We start from the raw sequence: 17,404 nt of genomic DNA, 5'->3' as shown, positions 1-17,404 counted from the left end.
TCTGAGGACTTGAGAAACCAAATTGTGAGGAAGCATGAGCAATCTCAAGGCTACAAGTCCATCTCCAAAGACCTGAATGTTCCTGTGTCTTCCGTGCGCAGTGTCATCAAGAAGTTTAAAGCCCATGGCACTGTGGCTAACCTCCCTAGATGTGGACGGAAAAGAAAAATTGACGAGAGATTTCAACGCAAGATTATGCGGATGGTGGATAAAGAACCTCGACTAACATCCAAACAAGTTCAAGCTGCCCTGCAGTCCGAGGGTACAACAGTGTCAACCCGTACTATCCGTCGGTGTCTGAATGAAAAGGGACTGTATGGTAGGATACCCAGGAAGACCCCACTTCTTACCCCGAGACATAAAAAAGCCAGGCTGGAGTTTGCCAAAACTTACCTGAGAAAGCCTAAAACGTTTTGGAAGAATGTTCTCTGGTCAGATGAGACAAAAGTAGAGCTTTTTTGGAAAAAGCATCAACATAGAGTGTACAGGAAAAAAAAAGAGACATTCAAAGAAAAGAACACGGTCCCTACAGTCAAACATGGCGGAGGTTCCCTGATGTTTTGGGGTTGCTTTGCTGCCTCTGGCACTGGACTGCTTGACCATGTGCATGGCATTATGAAGTCTGAAGACTACCAACAAATTTTGCAGCATAATGTAGGGCCCAGTGTGAGAAAGCTGGGTCTCCCTCAGAAGTCATGGGTCTTCCAGCAGGACAATGACCCAAAACACACTTCCAAAAGCACTATAAAATGGTTTGAGAGAAAGCACTGGAGACTTCTAAGGTGGCCAGCAATGAGTCCAGACCTGAATCCCATAGAACACCTGTGGAGAGATCTCAAAATGGCAGTTTGGAGAAGGCACCCTTCAAATATCAGGGACCTGGAGCAGTTTGCCAAAGAAGAATGGTCTACAATTCCAGCAGAGCATTGTAAGAAACTCATTGATGGTTACCGGAAGCGGTTGTTCGCAGTTATTTTGGCTAAAGGTTGTGCAACCAAGTATTAGGCTGAGGGTGCCAATACTTTTGTCTGGCCCATTTTTGGAGTTTTGTGTGAAATGATCAATGATTTGATTTTTGCTTCATTCTCTTTTGTGTTTTTTCCTTGCAAGCAAATTAAATGAAGATAATAATACCAAAGAATTTGTGATTGCAATCATTTTTAGGAAGAAACTGAGTATTATCTGACAGAATTGCAGGGGTACCAATACTTTTGGCCACCACTGTATATATATATATATATTTATAGTAATAATTAAAATAATTAATTAATAAATTAGAACCTCATATATATATAAATTAAAGTAGCAATATTTTGAATTGCATTAGAACCAATATATGTATAAGATATTTAAATAATTCTGTTTCTGTATGAATTTGATATTTAATTTTATTTCTTATATTTCCTTAGAGTTTTCATTCCAAAGCAGGATTTGATCAAACAACTCTAAAATTGATTTATTTCTTTATTCACACAGGAAGTTGGGAAAAATTGCATGATTTTATCTGTATAACATTTTAAAATAATAACAATATAATATATGATGTGTAACACTTATTATTTCTTTTGTGCTTTATAACTAAAGTAGCTTTACAGCATGACGTGTGACAGCTGCAGCCTTTGAACTTTGAGCAAATAGTATAGAATCCCATGCATTCTATTCTCAGCTGATGTAACTTTAAACCTGGCAGCCAGTAAAAAAAGAATCTAAGACATTTCTACTTTTGCAAGTGCAGAGCATTTTTTTTCCAAGTGTCTTAAATTTCAGTGAATTACTCTCATATTATATTATATGTACTTGGGGAATATTCAAAGAAATATTAAGATATTAAATTTAATTGATATGACAATGCGCACTGCTAATTAGGATACAACAAATTTTGGGTTAAATCTATCTATCTATCTATCTATAACTTCGTATGTGGAACGTATGGGTTGAACAGATTTGTGAATATCAGAGTGAATATGACAGATGAGTAAATCAGCAGCTGCCAAGTGTGATTGGTGTGACAGAGGCGTCATGAGTGTAAGGAAAAAAAATGTTTCTTTATGTGAAGGTACATAAATATATTTAATTCTGAGAAAATTATGATACATAATTAAGTTATTATCTACATAATATATATGTTTCTATACATAAGTAATTATTATTTTTTGACTTGGCTAATAGTGGATAAGGGTAACCACACATCAATATGGTTTACAAAGCAAATTTACATTTAGAATAATTTTCCACATGATAATTTTATAGTATTCAAGGATATTATTATTTTTAATGGTTATCTAAATAGGTACACCTCTTCAGACAAATATATGCTACATATTGATATGAAATTTATGCAAAATATTTATAGAAGAATAATTATTTTTAACTTGGTTCTGATAAAAACATAAATTATTTTATAAAATAATATTTTTTGGTATTAAGGGGGGAAATATGTTTTTGATCCTGATTACATAATCACTTTTGATCAATACTTGTTTTTTACACATTTTAATGAAGAAGAAATATTAATAAGGTACAATGATATAACTAAGAAGGGTATTACATGCAAAGTTGCATAATTTAATAATTTTTGGTAATACAAGGTTATGACAAATATGAAATCATCCAGATAATGGAAATATAAGAGTACTTTTATGAAGAATATAATTACTCTGCATTTGTCATCAACATATAAAGGCCTTATTTTTATTTTTACTCTTCATTTTATTTTTAATTTTTACATTTTATTCTTACTTATTTTTCCATTTTTCATTTTTAATTCTCATTTTTTGATTTTATTTCAGTTCAATATCTCAATTGAGAAAACACATTAATATTTAATAAAGTAATGTCTAATACAAGAATATTGCTTCATTAAATATAATGATATTAATTAATATAAGAAGAAAAATGTTTCAATTTTCTGAGTAAACACAACAACTCATTCATTCATTCATTTTGGTTCATGAGTATACATTTTTTTGGTATTATTGGTTTAATAAAGATATAAACACTTGTTGTTTCAAAACACACTGACACCTATGGGTTAGAAAAGGTAATTACACCCATGACATAAAAATATTCTGTCACATGGAGAACTTGATTAATAATGAATTACTATCTATTATTGTTTATTATTCCAAACATAATTTATTTTAATATTTTGATAATAATTAGATGGATATTAGTGATTGCTATGGTACGCGGTGATATTATAGGTCAGGAAAATTGCCAGATTTGGTATCACATTAGGGAATGAAGACTTCAATCAAGACATCGCAATTATGAATTCTATCTTAATAAAGACTTTTAATATTTATAAATCAAAGAGATTCTCAAAAGTTACAAGAAGAAGCAACCGATATCCGGAAGTCTCAAAAGGTAAAGATGGTGTGAATGCTGAGTGATAATAGACTGTGTCAATTACAATTCTCACCACTGATAACCAGGACTGCAGAGGACGATGATCCTAAATGAACTGTGTTGTGTTCAAGTTTCATCACGTTCCAGTGGTTTCCTATCACCTGCAACGCTTCAATGAAAGCTGGTGAACAGGTAATTGTCAGGAAGCTGCCAGCCTGACATATGTGTCCCATACATTAAGGACTGAGTACTGGTTATGGTGCTATATAAAGCAGGGAAGTGTCAAGTTAACCCTTGCTTTGCTGACCAAAGACGTCACATCTGTGTCAAAAGTGACACGAGACCAGTGCGGATGACACGGAGGATTCCAGAATTATCCAAACACAATCCAACGTAAGTCCAGGTGACACTACACGAATATTAAAGCAACATTTCATCCATTGACTTTGTTTTCTTATCCATTGACACACATGATCTTTCTAATAAAGAGTACAGTTTATGGACTGAACAATAATGAACACAATTATGGACTGTACAATATCTACACGCTATAATTTATTTCAAAGGAGTTTTCATCTAAAGACTGTGTTATAAAAGAACCAAGAAGACGACGAGACGACGACCCGATGACATCAGATGATGACGATTGAACCAGTGATTACTTCGATTTAGATTTAGGGAAGTATAACTATATATATTAAATGAATATTAGTCACGGCTTACCATAACATGAATTCACATCATTATCTAACAAAAATCCGATAGTGATATTATTATTATTAATTATTATTATTATTATTATGGACATTAAATGATATTGCCAAGGAAGAAGAAGAAAAAAATGATCCTGTTATCCTAATTTTGAACCTATCTTCTTTGAGGATTTCAGTGAATGTCTTTCATCCTCAAAAGGGGGAATTGTTAAATATTAATTACAGATATTCATTTTACTCTTAATTATTGTTAAATATTAATTATGGATATTCATTTTATTCTTAATTCTGAGTTCTATACAAGATTGCATCAGCCTCGTGCTAAGGGTGTCTAGATGACTTGCGCTATTTGTGTGTGTATTTTCACTACCATATACAAAATAACAGGTACTATAAAAGCCCATGCTAGAGAAAGGGGGGTTGCTTGCCATTCCACAGGACACAAGACAAGGATCCGTGTGAAAACCAGCAACTGATGTAGGCCCAGGAAACACGTTCTTTACCCGGACACACGTGCTGGATTCCAGGGAAAGATGGGTGAATCTCAACAATTAAGCTAATTATGGACAAATGGACAATCACTCTAACTATCTAATTATGTAATTATTGTATGTACCTGCTGCAATCTGATTCTTTTAATGGACAATCCAAGAATAAATCAATACATTTTTTTATAAGAAAATCTTGATATTGATACTTTGCGAAGTCCTCGATAGAGAAAGATAATACAGAAAGAAGTATTATTTAACACCCCTTCCCTGTTGACCAAATTGATCTCTGTACACATAGACAATATTGCTATTTCGGACCATGCTCCAGTAATTCTGGAACTATCACAGTCTTTTCCCAGAGGCACAGATTTTCTATGGAGATTTCCCAATTACTTCTGTAAAGATGACCCTTTTACCTTCTCCCTCAAATTATGGTGGCAAGAATTTATTTCAGACAACGCGGAACACCAAAACGACCCAATATTACTGTGGGAGTCGGCCAAGGCGGTGCTCAGGGAGGAAATTTTGGCGTATACATTTTCCCACAAAAAAAAAATTCTAAAGAGATATGGGGAACTCTCTACTGACTTAAAACAAGCCTACACCAAATTCTTGCTTGACCCATTCATCATAAATAAAAATCACTGGTCGCAAAAACAAGTGGAATTCAATCAATACGCAGACTTGAGGGAAAAATTTCACTTATCCAAATCTGAAGCTTAATTTTATAGATTTGGAAATAAATCGGGGCGGATGTTGGCTAATTTAGCTAAGGGGATGAGAAAACCACAGGGAATTTTTCAATTAAAAAGTACCAACGGGGAAATCCACACCAACCCTAAAACAATAAACGAGATATTAGGTTCTTTTTATAAAGACCTCTACAAAAATTCAAATCAAACTCCTTGCTCCTCAATTACAATTACACTTTTAGATAAAGTTAAGCTACCCATCTTCTCAGAGGAACAAAAAGCTATTTTAAACAAACCTATCTCTTTGGAAGAGGTCACGAATACAATTAAGAATCTAAAACTGAACAAAGCACCCGGCTCAGACGGTTACACAAATGAATTTATTAAGAGAGAGGAAATTTCCCCATTATTGGAATCAATTTTTAATAAACTATCTCAAGGCAGCCCCATTTTTCCTTCTGCAAACACAGCGTATATTAAATTACTACTAAAAGCAGATAAAGACCCATTATCCCCCAACTCATACAGACCAATCTCTCTCATTAATACAGATATTAAGATAATATCTAAAATAATGGCACAGACTGGCCTCCATCTTACCCCATCTCATTTCCCCTGCCCAGGCGGGCTTTATAAAAGGTCGCTCGGCCACACTAAATATCAGAAAAGTACTACTGGCACTAGATAAAATTCACTCATCACCAGATTTAAAGGGCTCCCCAGCGATTGTTTCCTTGGATGAGGAAAAAGCTTTTGATAACAAACTGGGAGTGGCTATATATGGTCTTAACAAAAATGTCACTAGCAGGCCCCTTCTTTAACTACATTCATAATCTATATTCATCTCCAAGGGCTCAGGTTCACACTCCGGGTTTCTTGCCCACTCCATTCCCCCTTGAGAAAGGAAAGAGACAAGGTTGTCCGTTGTCCCCCCTCCACTTCAACTTAGCTCTGGACCCCTTAGTCCGCATCTTGTCTGATCCAAGCACTTTCACAGGCTTTCAGTTTACTAGGAAATCAATTCAGGCGGCTTTTTTTGCTGACAATGTAATTTTATTTATGTCTGACCCCACCCCATCTACCTATAGTATTAGACTTACTTAAAAATTTTGGCTCTTACTCAGGTTTTAAAATCAATGTTCAAAAATGTGAAATACTCCCATTAACCGAAAAAGGAACAAAACTCTGCCCAGATGGGTCTTTAAATGGTATATCCCTAGCACCCTCACATATCACCTACTTGGGAATTAAAATAGGCCGTTTGCCTTCATCTATACACACCTTAAACTACCCTCCTCTTATAAAAAAAATTGTCAATCAATTAAAGTCATGGCAAGATTTGCCGCCATCTTTTAAGGGTAGTGCACATTTGGTAAAAATTATCAGTACAGCCAGGATTATGTATCAACTACAAACCTTACCATTACTCCTGAAACTTGGGGATAGCCTAGGTCCATTACGCCTGGATTGAAGGTGAAAGGGGAGAGAGTGGAATGGAGGGATCATTTGGTGAATGTCTATAATACTAACCTAATCTAATCTAACAAGGTGGCTTCAATAAATCAGAGTATCAACTGGATTGCATGTTAATTAAACTGATGTAAGTTACATTGTTATTAAGTTCTTTTATTTATATTGTTTTGCTTTACAACTCAAATATGTAAGAACTATCTATTTATACCCTGTATCTGATTATCACCTTAATCTGGTATGTTTTGTTTCTTTTTGAAAAAGTTAATAAAAATTATATATATAAAAAAAAAATTAACCTACCCTTAAAATTATAGACTGTTCATGTCTCTATCAGTGGGTAAACTTACAAAAACAGCAAGGGATCAAATAATTATTCCCCTCACTGTATATCACACTCTGATACACTCAGAATTTATGAATATACTGTTTCATATCATTGTACATTTTCCTTCACTGATTTATTATTGATGATTTTTAGTCAAGTCATCATGCATCACTCCTTAACCTTATTATTATTGGGTCCACTGCGGTGATGCCTTCTGTCTAACATGTGAGTAATTTTTAATCTAACCTTTTTATATATTATGAATATTAACAAACTGACATATTACCTTATTTTTGGACTATAAGACTCACTTTTTTCCCTCCAAATTTGGGAGGAAAATGGGGGGTGTGACTTATAGTCCGAATGTACCTGGCTCACTATGGGAGGGGGAGTCAGTGGTGGTGGAGCGGAGGTCGCAGGAACAGGGTCGCAGCTGCAGGAAAGCAGGCAGCGTCAGAAGCAGTGACTATTCCTTTGTCCATTAAAGGAAATGAATATTCACTGTTCCCCATGCCCATAATCCCGTCCACCTGTTGGTACCCAGGTCAGTGGTAGTAAATGACTGTGAAGATTTTTTACTAGCACCGACGCTGGGGAGGTGGGCGGCCTTATGGGCGTGGGAAGCAGTGAATATTCATTTCCCCTTAATGGTGAAATGAATATTCACTGCTCCTGCGACCTTGCTCCTGCCTTTGGCGTGCCTGTGACTGCATGCCTGTCACGTGCTCCTGTCACTTACACACCAAAGTCAGTTGCCAACATCAAAAGAGCACGCTGCGTGCTGGGGGTGCGGAGGAAAGGGGAGTAGAATCATTTATTTTTTTGTGTGTTAAAAAAAGCAGCATAACAGAGGGCATATATACCAGGATGAGGAACATATATACCAGGATGGGCCATTGATGGCTGGCATATACAACAGGAAAGGGCCTAGGATGGGGAATATATATAACGGGATGTAGGACATATATACCAAGATGGAGGACATATATAAAAGGATAGACCCAAGATGGATACATATGCCAGGATAAAGTACATATACACCAGGAAGGGGCCCAGGATAGAAGACATTAGTACAGAATTGGGGCACATTACTCCCATAAACAGAGTGTCATGATCACATTTTGTGCTTCAATTTTTTTTCCTATGTTCCTCCTCTAAAATCTAGTTGCATCTTATGGTCCAGTGCGTCTTATAGCCCGAAAAATAGTGTAACAACATATGCATTATTTGCCCATTTTTTTAAGTTGCAGTGTAACAGTTACAAACATAATAAAAACATTCAAATCTAGAAAAGACTTAGGAGAGAGTAACTGTGTCCACAAACAGCAAATTCATTCCTTTCTTTTGGAATTGTATTGCTGTTGCCTCTCCAATGCATCTCGTCAGTTTATTTTGCACCAAATCCGGTAAAACTGATTCATAATCACTCATACCAGGGTTGCCAACTTGATTTCTAATTTTTTTCAGGACATCTTAAAAAAAAAAATCACAGACATTTTAAAACCATAATAAATTAAGATAAGTGATACATGTCCATAGAACATAATTCTGATCTAAAGACATGGGCTTATTTTTATTGTGCAATGATAATAACAGATCTAAGAAATGTGAACAAGCTGCACTAATTTTCCAAAAAATTATGGAGGCATTACATTTTTTTTTTTTTTTTTTTTTTACAGACGGGGAAAAAAGTGTCCTATTTTTATGGACTATCCAGGAGTTTCTAAATGGTTGGCAACTTTGGCTTATGCGTCTGACTAGACCGATTGATATAGCTGAAGTTTAATTGACTTTGGTTTATAATGTGATGCACAAGTGGTCCCTTAGTTTTTTGAACAGTATATTTCAGTGAACCCAGAAGACATTTATTGCAAGCCTTCTTAAAAAATAAAAACGTTTGCCATACCTCTTTCCTTGGTACTGGGTTTAACAGTCAGGCAGACTTGGCAATCTTTCTCATCAGACAAACCAAGCTTTTTAATGAGATCTGTCACTTCACCAGTAGGATTTGGACAAACTATGCCAAAGGAATCCCCAGGCTGGAATTCAATTGTAGTATTCTTTAAACAAAAAAAAATGATTTACAATTAGAACACACATATATGGTTTCATGGAGCCAACAGCAGAGAGAGAGAGAAGCCAAGCGTGAAGAAAGGAAATTGTATGTACTGTGCATATAGTTTTAAGGTCTCAAAAAGCAGTAGGCAGGGTTAGGATAAATACACAACACAAAATTGTTATGGTCATGTTTGAATTCTATTAGCCAAAAAAATTAATGTAAATAATTTTATGCCCCATAATGACAAAAGTATTCAAGGTGTGATATGTTTATCCCACCAAGGACATCTGCAAAGATCTTGTATGTTCTCCCCATGTTTCCGTGGGTTTCCTCCAGATTCCCCAGTTTGCTCCCACACCCCAAAGACATACTGATAGGGAATGTAGATTGTGAGCCCCAATGGGGACAGTGCCGATTATGTTGTAAATTGTCTGAATTGTAAAGCGCTGTGGAATATGTTGGCGCTATATAAATAAAAAGATTATTATTATTAGCTAACCAGAAATTTATATTTGCATTGCAAGGAGATGTAGAAAAATCTCTAGGCACCAGTGTGTGAATTTTCCAAAGTTCCAAACCTGCAGCTGTGTAGGTTGTACCTGATGTCCAATTCTACAGGAAACAAAGGTCATTTAGCCTATGGATATAGTGTGTGCTGCTATTCTATTTATATTATAACTTTGCCCAGACGTTGTGTTAAGCATTGCACCACCTAAATCAGGGGTCCTCAAACTTTTTAAACAGGGGGCCAGTTCACGGTCCCTCAGACCATTGGAGGGCCGGAATATAGTTTTTAAAAAAAACTATGAACAAATTCCTATGCACACTGCACATATCTTATTTTGAAGTAAAAAAAAAACAATACAGGAACAAATACAATATTTAAAATGAAGAACAAGTAAAGTTAAATCAACCGGTATTTCAATAGGCAGGTAACTGTACCCAATAGGCAGCATAGGTCCCCAATAGGCAGCATAGGTCCTCAATGGGGAGGTAAATGTCCCCAATAGGCAGCATAGGTCCCCAATAGGCAGGCAAATGTCCCCAATATGCAGGTAAATGTCCCCAATAGGCAGGTAAATATCCCCAATAGGCAGCATAGGTCCTCAATAGGCAGGTAAATGTCCCCAATAGGCAGGTAATTGTCCCCAATAGGCAGCATAGGTCCTCAATAGGCAGGTAAATGTCCCCAATAGGCAGGTAAATGTCCCCAATAGGCAGGTAAATGTCCCCAATAGGCAGCATAGGTCCCCAATAGGCAGGTAAATGTCCCCAATAGGCAGCATAGGTCCCCAATAGGCAGCATAGGTCCTTAATGGGCAGGTAAATGTCCCCAATAGGCAGCATAGGTCCCCAATAGGCAGGTAAATGTCCCCAATAGGCAGGTAAATGTCCCCAATAGGCAGCATAGGTCCCCAATAGGCAGGTAAATGTCCCCAATAGGCAGCATAGGTCCTTAATGGGCAGGTAAATGTCCCCAATAGGCAGCATAGGTCCCCAATAGGCAGCATAGGTCCTCAATGGGGAGGTAAATGTCCCCAATAGGCAGCATAGGTCCCCAATAGGCAGGCAAATGTCCCCAATATGCAGGTAAATGTCCCCAATAGGCAGGTAAATATCCCTAATAGGCAGCATAGGTCCTCAATAGGCAGGTAAATGTCCCCAATAGGCAGGTAATTGTCCCCAATAGGCAGCATAGGTCCTCAATAGGCAGGTAAATGTCCCCAATAGGCAGGTAAATGTCCCCAATAGGCAGCATAGGTCCCCAATAGGCAGGTAAATGTCCCCAATAGGCAGCATAGGTCCTTAATGGGCAGGTAAATGTCCCCAATAGGCAGCATAGGTCCCCAATAGGCAGGTAAATGTCCCCAATAGGCAGCATAGGTCCCCTATAGGCAGGTAAATGTCCCCAATAGGCAGCATAGGTCCTTAATGGGCAGGTAAATGTCCCCAATAGGCAGCATAGGTCCCCAATAGGCAGGTAAATGTCCCCAATAGGCAGGTAAATGTCCCCAATAGGCAGCATAGGTCCTCAATGGGGAGGTAAATGTCCCCAATAGGCAGCATAGGTCCTCAATGGGCAGGTAAATGTCCCCAATAGGTAGCATAGGTCCTCAATAGGCAGGCTGTTTCCCCCTTAGAATGCCCTATGCAGGCTGTCCCCCCCTTATAATGCCCCATGCAGGCTGTTCCCCCCTAATAATGCCCCATGCAGGATGTCACCCCCCATATAATGCCCCATGCAGGATGTTCCTTTCTCCCACCATATAATGCCCCATGCAAGATATCACTCCCCTGTCTTTATAATGCCCCATGCAGGATGTCACCCTCCCATATAATGCCCCATGCAGGATATCACTCCCCTGTCTTTATAATGCTCCATTCAGGATGTCACCCCCCCCCCCATATAATGCCCCATGCTGGATGACACCCCCCCATATAATGCCCCATGCAGCATGTCACCCCCCCATATAATGCCCCATTCAGGATGTCACCCCCCCATATAATGCCCCATGCAGGATATCACTCCCCTGTCTTTATAATGCCCCATGCAGGATATCACTCCCCTGTCTTTATAATGCCTCATGCAGGATGTCACCCCCCCCCATATATTGCCCCATGCAGGATATCACTCCCCTGTCGTTATAATGCCCCATGAAGGATGTCACCCTCCCATATAATGCCCCATGCAGGATATCACTCCCCTGTCTTTATAATGCCCCATGCAGGATATCACTCCTCCATATAATGCCCCATGCAGGATGTCACCCCCCATATAATGCCACATGCAGGATGTCACCCCTAATATTATGCCCCATGCCTCCATACATTGAAAAAAAAAAAATCAAATACTCACCTCACTCCTCCTCACCTGCTGCAGCTGCTCAGGTCTGGACTCCAGCGTCGCCGGCGTCTTCCCGCTCTGCGCTCCCTGTGACGGCTCAGGGGAGGGCGCGGTGGAAAGACGTCCCCGCACCCTCTGACCTGAGACATCACAGGGAGCGCACAGCAGGAAGACAGCGGATCTGCGGAGGCACAGGGAGAGGTAAGTATCCGGCTGCTGGGGCCCTGAGCAAGCGGGAGGGAGCTGGAGCTGACACGGCTCTCCTCCGCCCACAGCCCGGCGGGCCGGATAAAAATCCTCCGCGGGCCGCATGTGGCCCGCGGACCGTAGTTTGAGGACCCCTGACCTAAATTATCCTACACAGTTGCAGGTTTGGAAGTTTGTAAAATTCACACACCGGTGCCTAGAGATTTTTCTACATCTCCTTGCATTGCTAGTATTTTGTTGGTCTTGGTGGAAAAGGGCACAGTGTGTTTAAAACTTGCATAAAATGGACTGTGATCCACAAAATATACCACCAGCAGCTACGGCTATTAATTACGGACTACGTGCAGGTAGAGAGAATGCGGGAGAGTTCTTTTCAGACTCCAATATAAAAGATGTCTACCTGTCTCTACCCGCATATCTCTCCTGCTTTTAGGAAACACTGTTGTACCTGATGTCCAATTCTACATGAAATAAAAGGACCTTTAGCCTATGGATATGGTGAGGGTTGCTGTTCTATTCATCTTCTAACTTTGCCCAGAAAATTATATTTACAAGCTTTTAGAGCACAGAGGCGCCTTCTTCAGGAGACTTTGCAAATAAATTACTGAGACAAGAGCATAATAATTAAGAGATGTTACAACAGGACATTTGTGCATGTAGTGGAAGTGGCTTCTTCTTTAGGAATGCCTCCTAAAGATAAGCGAAGGTAAGCATAGTAAAGGGTTGGTCCGGGCATTTAGTATAATCTTTGTGTATATCGAGGCTGCAGAATGCTGACAGTTTGCAATTTAATCCCTGTCATATTTCTGCTCCATTGCCTATATACAAACATGTCATGTGACCGGCCTCACTCCTGATTCTGGAGGAGCTGGTGAAAACCCGACTAGCGTTTTCCTGTCTGGCAGAGTCTAGTCGGTGATGTCACAACAGACACTACACCCAGTCTCTGCCAGACCCTCCTTCTCCTCAGGCTCCGCCAGACCCTCCTTCTCCTCAGGCTCCAGCCACTGTGCAGTACATAGTGCCAGCAATGAGGCAGCAGGGGAATGACTCAGCTGATTGGATGAACCAGTCCAATCAGCTCTTACTAGACACAGACTGCCTGAATTGAATGGTGGAGAATAACGCTCCACTGTTCAATTTCATTCAAGTCTGAAGTCCTGCCAGAACCTTTAGGTCACATGACAGCCTCATCTGACCAGGTGCCAAACACACAGTGCTGCCCTGAAACCCTAGAAAGAAACGGCTTCTTCATAGGTGAGTATAATGTGTGTGTGTCTATCCATCCATATATCTTTCTATCCATCCATCTCTATATCTATTGTGGTAGAACGGCTCACTCGGCTACACATTGAGTTATAAACGGAACACTGTCTCTTTAAATTTTCAGTTGGTTTATTACACTGCATAAACCAAAGTAAAGTTCACGAAAACAAACACAGCCCATCCGGCCTAACAGCAAAACAAAATAAGAAAGAGTCCAGCAAAGTCCCTGCACCGACTGGGGTCCGGCCACTCAGGGTTAGCAAAAAAACCACACGGTTCAGGTTAAGCAGAAAGCAACACGGACTCCTCTCTCTGGAGCTGACCTGCAGATACTGAACACCTCCCGAGTCAAAAGGCTGGCTTTTTATAGCCCTTAAACCACACACAGGAGAGGAAATAGGGTAGATAGCTTCCCACTTAGCACTTAGCTATCCACCTGTAAAGCATGCCCTTGTAACTCTGGCTATTAACTCTCTCTGTACCTAATGTGCAGGAGAAACCTCCATGTTTTACATCACTGAAACAAAAAGTCTCAGGGACACGTATCTCCCCTCCAGTATTCTGCCAGTGACTTTGTCACACTATCCATCTATATATCGATCTATCCATATATCTATCTATTCATCTATCTAGTGTACAGTTACCAAGTCACATGCAGTGCAGCATGACCCTTAAGTGGCTGTTGGCAAAGTCTGTGGAGTGTCAGAACAAGACTCCATAGACTTTTTCGGCGGATTCACTGAACTACGTCAGATTATGTGAACTACGTCTGACCTGCGGAGGACTTTTTTCTTTTTTTTTTTAGATAAAGTGGTGAATGAGGGAAAGTGTGGGGGTGTGTTTATTTCAATAAAGTATTTTTGTGCGTGTTTTTCCTTTTTATTACTGGGCTAGTAATGGGGGTGTCTGATGGACACCTCTCCATTACTAACCCCAGGGCTTGATGCCAGCTGAAATTACACAGCTGACATAAACTCCAAAAAACATTACCCTGCTTGCCAAAGCACCAGAGTAATCAAGAAAAGCTGAGTAAAGCGCATCTCATGTGACATGCCAATTCTGGGGTGGCTGCATGCTGGTATTTTTTAGGCTGGGAAGGATCCAATAACCAGGGACCTTCCCAGACAGATATCAGCTCACAGCTGTCTGCTTTATCTCGGCTGATTATCAGAAATAGGGGGGGGACCCCATACAATTTTTTTTCTACTTATTTATTTGGTTATTTCAAAGATAGATAATAAGCTCAACATGCCAGGCACTAAAGGGTGTCATTTTATAATATTGTGTGTGGTTGTGGAGTTATACATGTGCCGGATATCTATTATCTATGTATAATTATCTTTGCACATCTTTAAAAAGTAACCTATCAGCAGAAATAACGCTATTAACCTGGTGATATGCGGTTAATCTGCAGGCTAACAGTTATGCAGGGAGAAAATGAACTTTATTCTCCCCGCAGCGTTCCGGTTTCAGTCACGGGGGTAGCGCCGGTTCAGTCACCGCTCTGAGTATACAGAATGTAAACGCGCCCAGTCCTGAATGACAGCTGGCCCCAATGCAGAGCAAGTGGCAGTCAGTTTGGGGATGCAGTTACAGCCGCCGATCTGTATTCTCAGAGCCGGCACTGCCCCCGTGACTGAAACCGAGACTCTGCAAGGGAAATGAAGTTAATTTTCTCCTCGCAGCGTTTGGCTAAGTGCGGGGGCAGCGGGCAGGTTAATAACATTATTAACTTACAGATTAACCCCATAACTGCAGGTTAATAGAGGTTTTACTGGTGACCAGTTCCCTTTAACATTTAAAAATCTGAAATTTATTTAATGTATTTTATTCTGGTATGTGTCACACGGACGGCACACACATACACACAGATCATAAAAATGCTCCAGGCCACACTTTCATGCATACATATTTAGGAGGCTTAAGATGTATTATGAGGTCATGCAACAGCTCAGGTGTATTATGAGGTATATATGTAGATAAACACACACATATACTTAATCTCATGCACACAGACATCACTATATTATTATTATTTATTATTATAGCGCCATTTATTCCATGGCGCTTTACATGTGAAAAAGGGGTATACATACAAGAACAATTACAATAATCTTGAACACAATGTGACAGCGACTGGTACAGGAGGAGCGAGGACCCTGCAAGCGAGGGCTCACAATCTACGAATAAAGACTGAGGTTCTGCAGCAACCGAGGTGTATTATGAGGTTCTGCAGAAGCCAAGGTGTATTATGAGGTTCTGCAGAAGCCAAGGTGTATTATGAGGTTCTGCAGAAGCAGAGGTGTATTATGAGGTTCGGCAGAAGCCGAGGTGTATTATGAGGTTCTGCAGAAGCCGAGGTGTATTATGAGGTTCTGCAGCAGCTGAGGTGTATATTATGAGGTTCTGCAGCAGCTGAAGTGTGTGTATGAGGTTATTATGAGGTATATAAGTAGATATACATACTTACACTCTTGCCCACACACATCACTATAGACTTTTCACATCCCAGTATTGCTATGTCAGGGGTAATATGGAGATGTGAAGCTCTATCACCACTGAAGATGTGGAGTGCAGTGATAGAGCAGTGTTCTGTCATCTGTGGAAAGCAGCACAGTTATTTCCAATTCTGGAGTGATGATGCTGGGGCAGATACTGACAGCCAATGAGTGGGCAATGGACGGGCAGAGGGCGCTTCTGGACACTGAGGCCAGCTATGTCTGTGAAGTTAGAGAATACAGCACAGGGAGCTGTCTAGTATGGTAGAGCCGCAGGTAAAGAAACTGGGTGCAGGGAATGAAGTGAAATTGACGAGGAACGAAAGGCAGAAATAAAAAACAATCTATAGGGGTGTTGTATATTACAATACAGCACAGATTAGCTTAAAAAAAATTTGGATTTCGTGATCTGACAACTTCTTTAGGAAAGGTGGTGGAAGTGATGACTTAGGACTTCGGTGATCTGAAGTCAGTCTTGTGGAGGTGTGAACTGTGTCCATGTAGTGAGTCTTAAATCCAGGTGTTAAACTGAGCAAGTACCATTGTCAAACACTTGAAAATCCTTATCAGCTGGAATACTCAGATTTCCCGCTCTTTGTCATCCTTAAAATGATCCAGTATAAAAATCTGGAAAGACAATAGCGCAATAGGGTCTTATCTGGCCAGAAATTACAAGGGAGGGGTGAGTGAATTGCTCACCTAGTTTAGGTTGTGCATCCACAACCACAATTGTCCCTTGAAAAACGGCTGCCGCAGACTTACGAAAGGGAAACTGAGTACCTAAGGAAAGGAAGGGGTTAAACCTGCATTGCCGAATGGAGAATCATGGACGAATGAAGCCAGAAACTTTGTATATGAATGTAATTTATTGTCAATGCGTTTGAAAGTACCATAAAAAAACTTCTCCAGAACAAACCACAGATTGGTGGTTTGTCCTAAAGAAGTCTTATCTTACTTCAAAACGCGTTGACAAAACTACATTCGCACTCCAAGTTTCTGGCTTCATTCGTCGATGATTCTTCATTCGGCAATGTAGGTTTAACCCCTTCCTTTCCTCAGGCACTCATCCTTAAAATAATGACAGACTGAAAGACACATCAAAAAAAGGAAAAAAAAAAAGGACAAACTGAACCCCACAACCTGGGTAAAACCAAACTCTGGATCACTACAAAAACGGTTCCGTAACAAAATGTAAAATATGACATTTTGGACAGACACCATGAAGTGTCTGTATGGGAGGAGGATAGAAAAGCCATACAATCCTCAAACACTGACAACAATATCGTCATTAAACCAGCAGATAAAGGAGGAGCTGTAGTTATTATGAACATATTAGATTACATCCAGGAAGCACACAGACAACTCTAGGATAGAAAAATACTACACTCCGTTTAAGGAAGATCCCACCAAAAAACACATAGAGGAACTAACAACATCAATGGGTTCAACTTTATGTCATTCTCGCTAATGGACCAAATACCAAACAA

At 39.7% G+C, this 17,404-nt stretch overlaps 1 protein-coding gene across 4 annotated transcripts in view; it reads right to left on the bottom strand.

Moving 5' to 3' along the window:
- MTRR (5-methyltetrahydrofolate-homocysteine methyltransferase reductase) overlaps positions 1–17,404 on the bottom strand; it is a 432,636-nt gene that overhangs the window by 249,400 nt on the left and 165,832 nt on the right. For all 4 annotated transcript variants that reach the window (XM_073678384.1, XM_073678385.1, XM_073678386.1 and 1 more), the window contains one exon: positions 8,949–9,102. In XM_073678384.1, the coding sequence (XP_073534485.1) occupies positions 8,949–9,102 (154 nt within the window). The remainder of the gene's footprint in view (positions 1–8,948; positions 9,103–17,404) is intronic.

This window comes from Phyllobates terribilis, unplaced genomic scaffold (genome assembly GCF_046119375.1).
Source record: "Phyllobates terribilis strain yellow unplaced genomic scaffold, ASM4611937v1 Scaffold_4__5_contigs__length_816908805, whole genome shotgun sequence".
NCBI classification, from domain to species: domain Eukaryota; kingdom Metazoa; phylum Chordata; class Amphibia; order Anura; family Dendrobatidae; genus Phyllobates; species Phyllobates terribilis.
The sequence above is the reverse complement of the archived record's forward strand: the minus strand, read 5'-3'. Positions and strand labels throughout refer to the sequence as shown.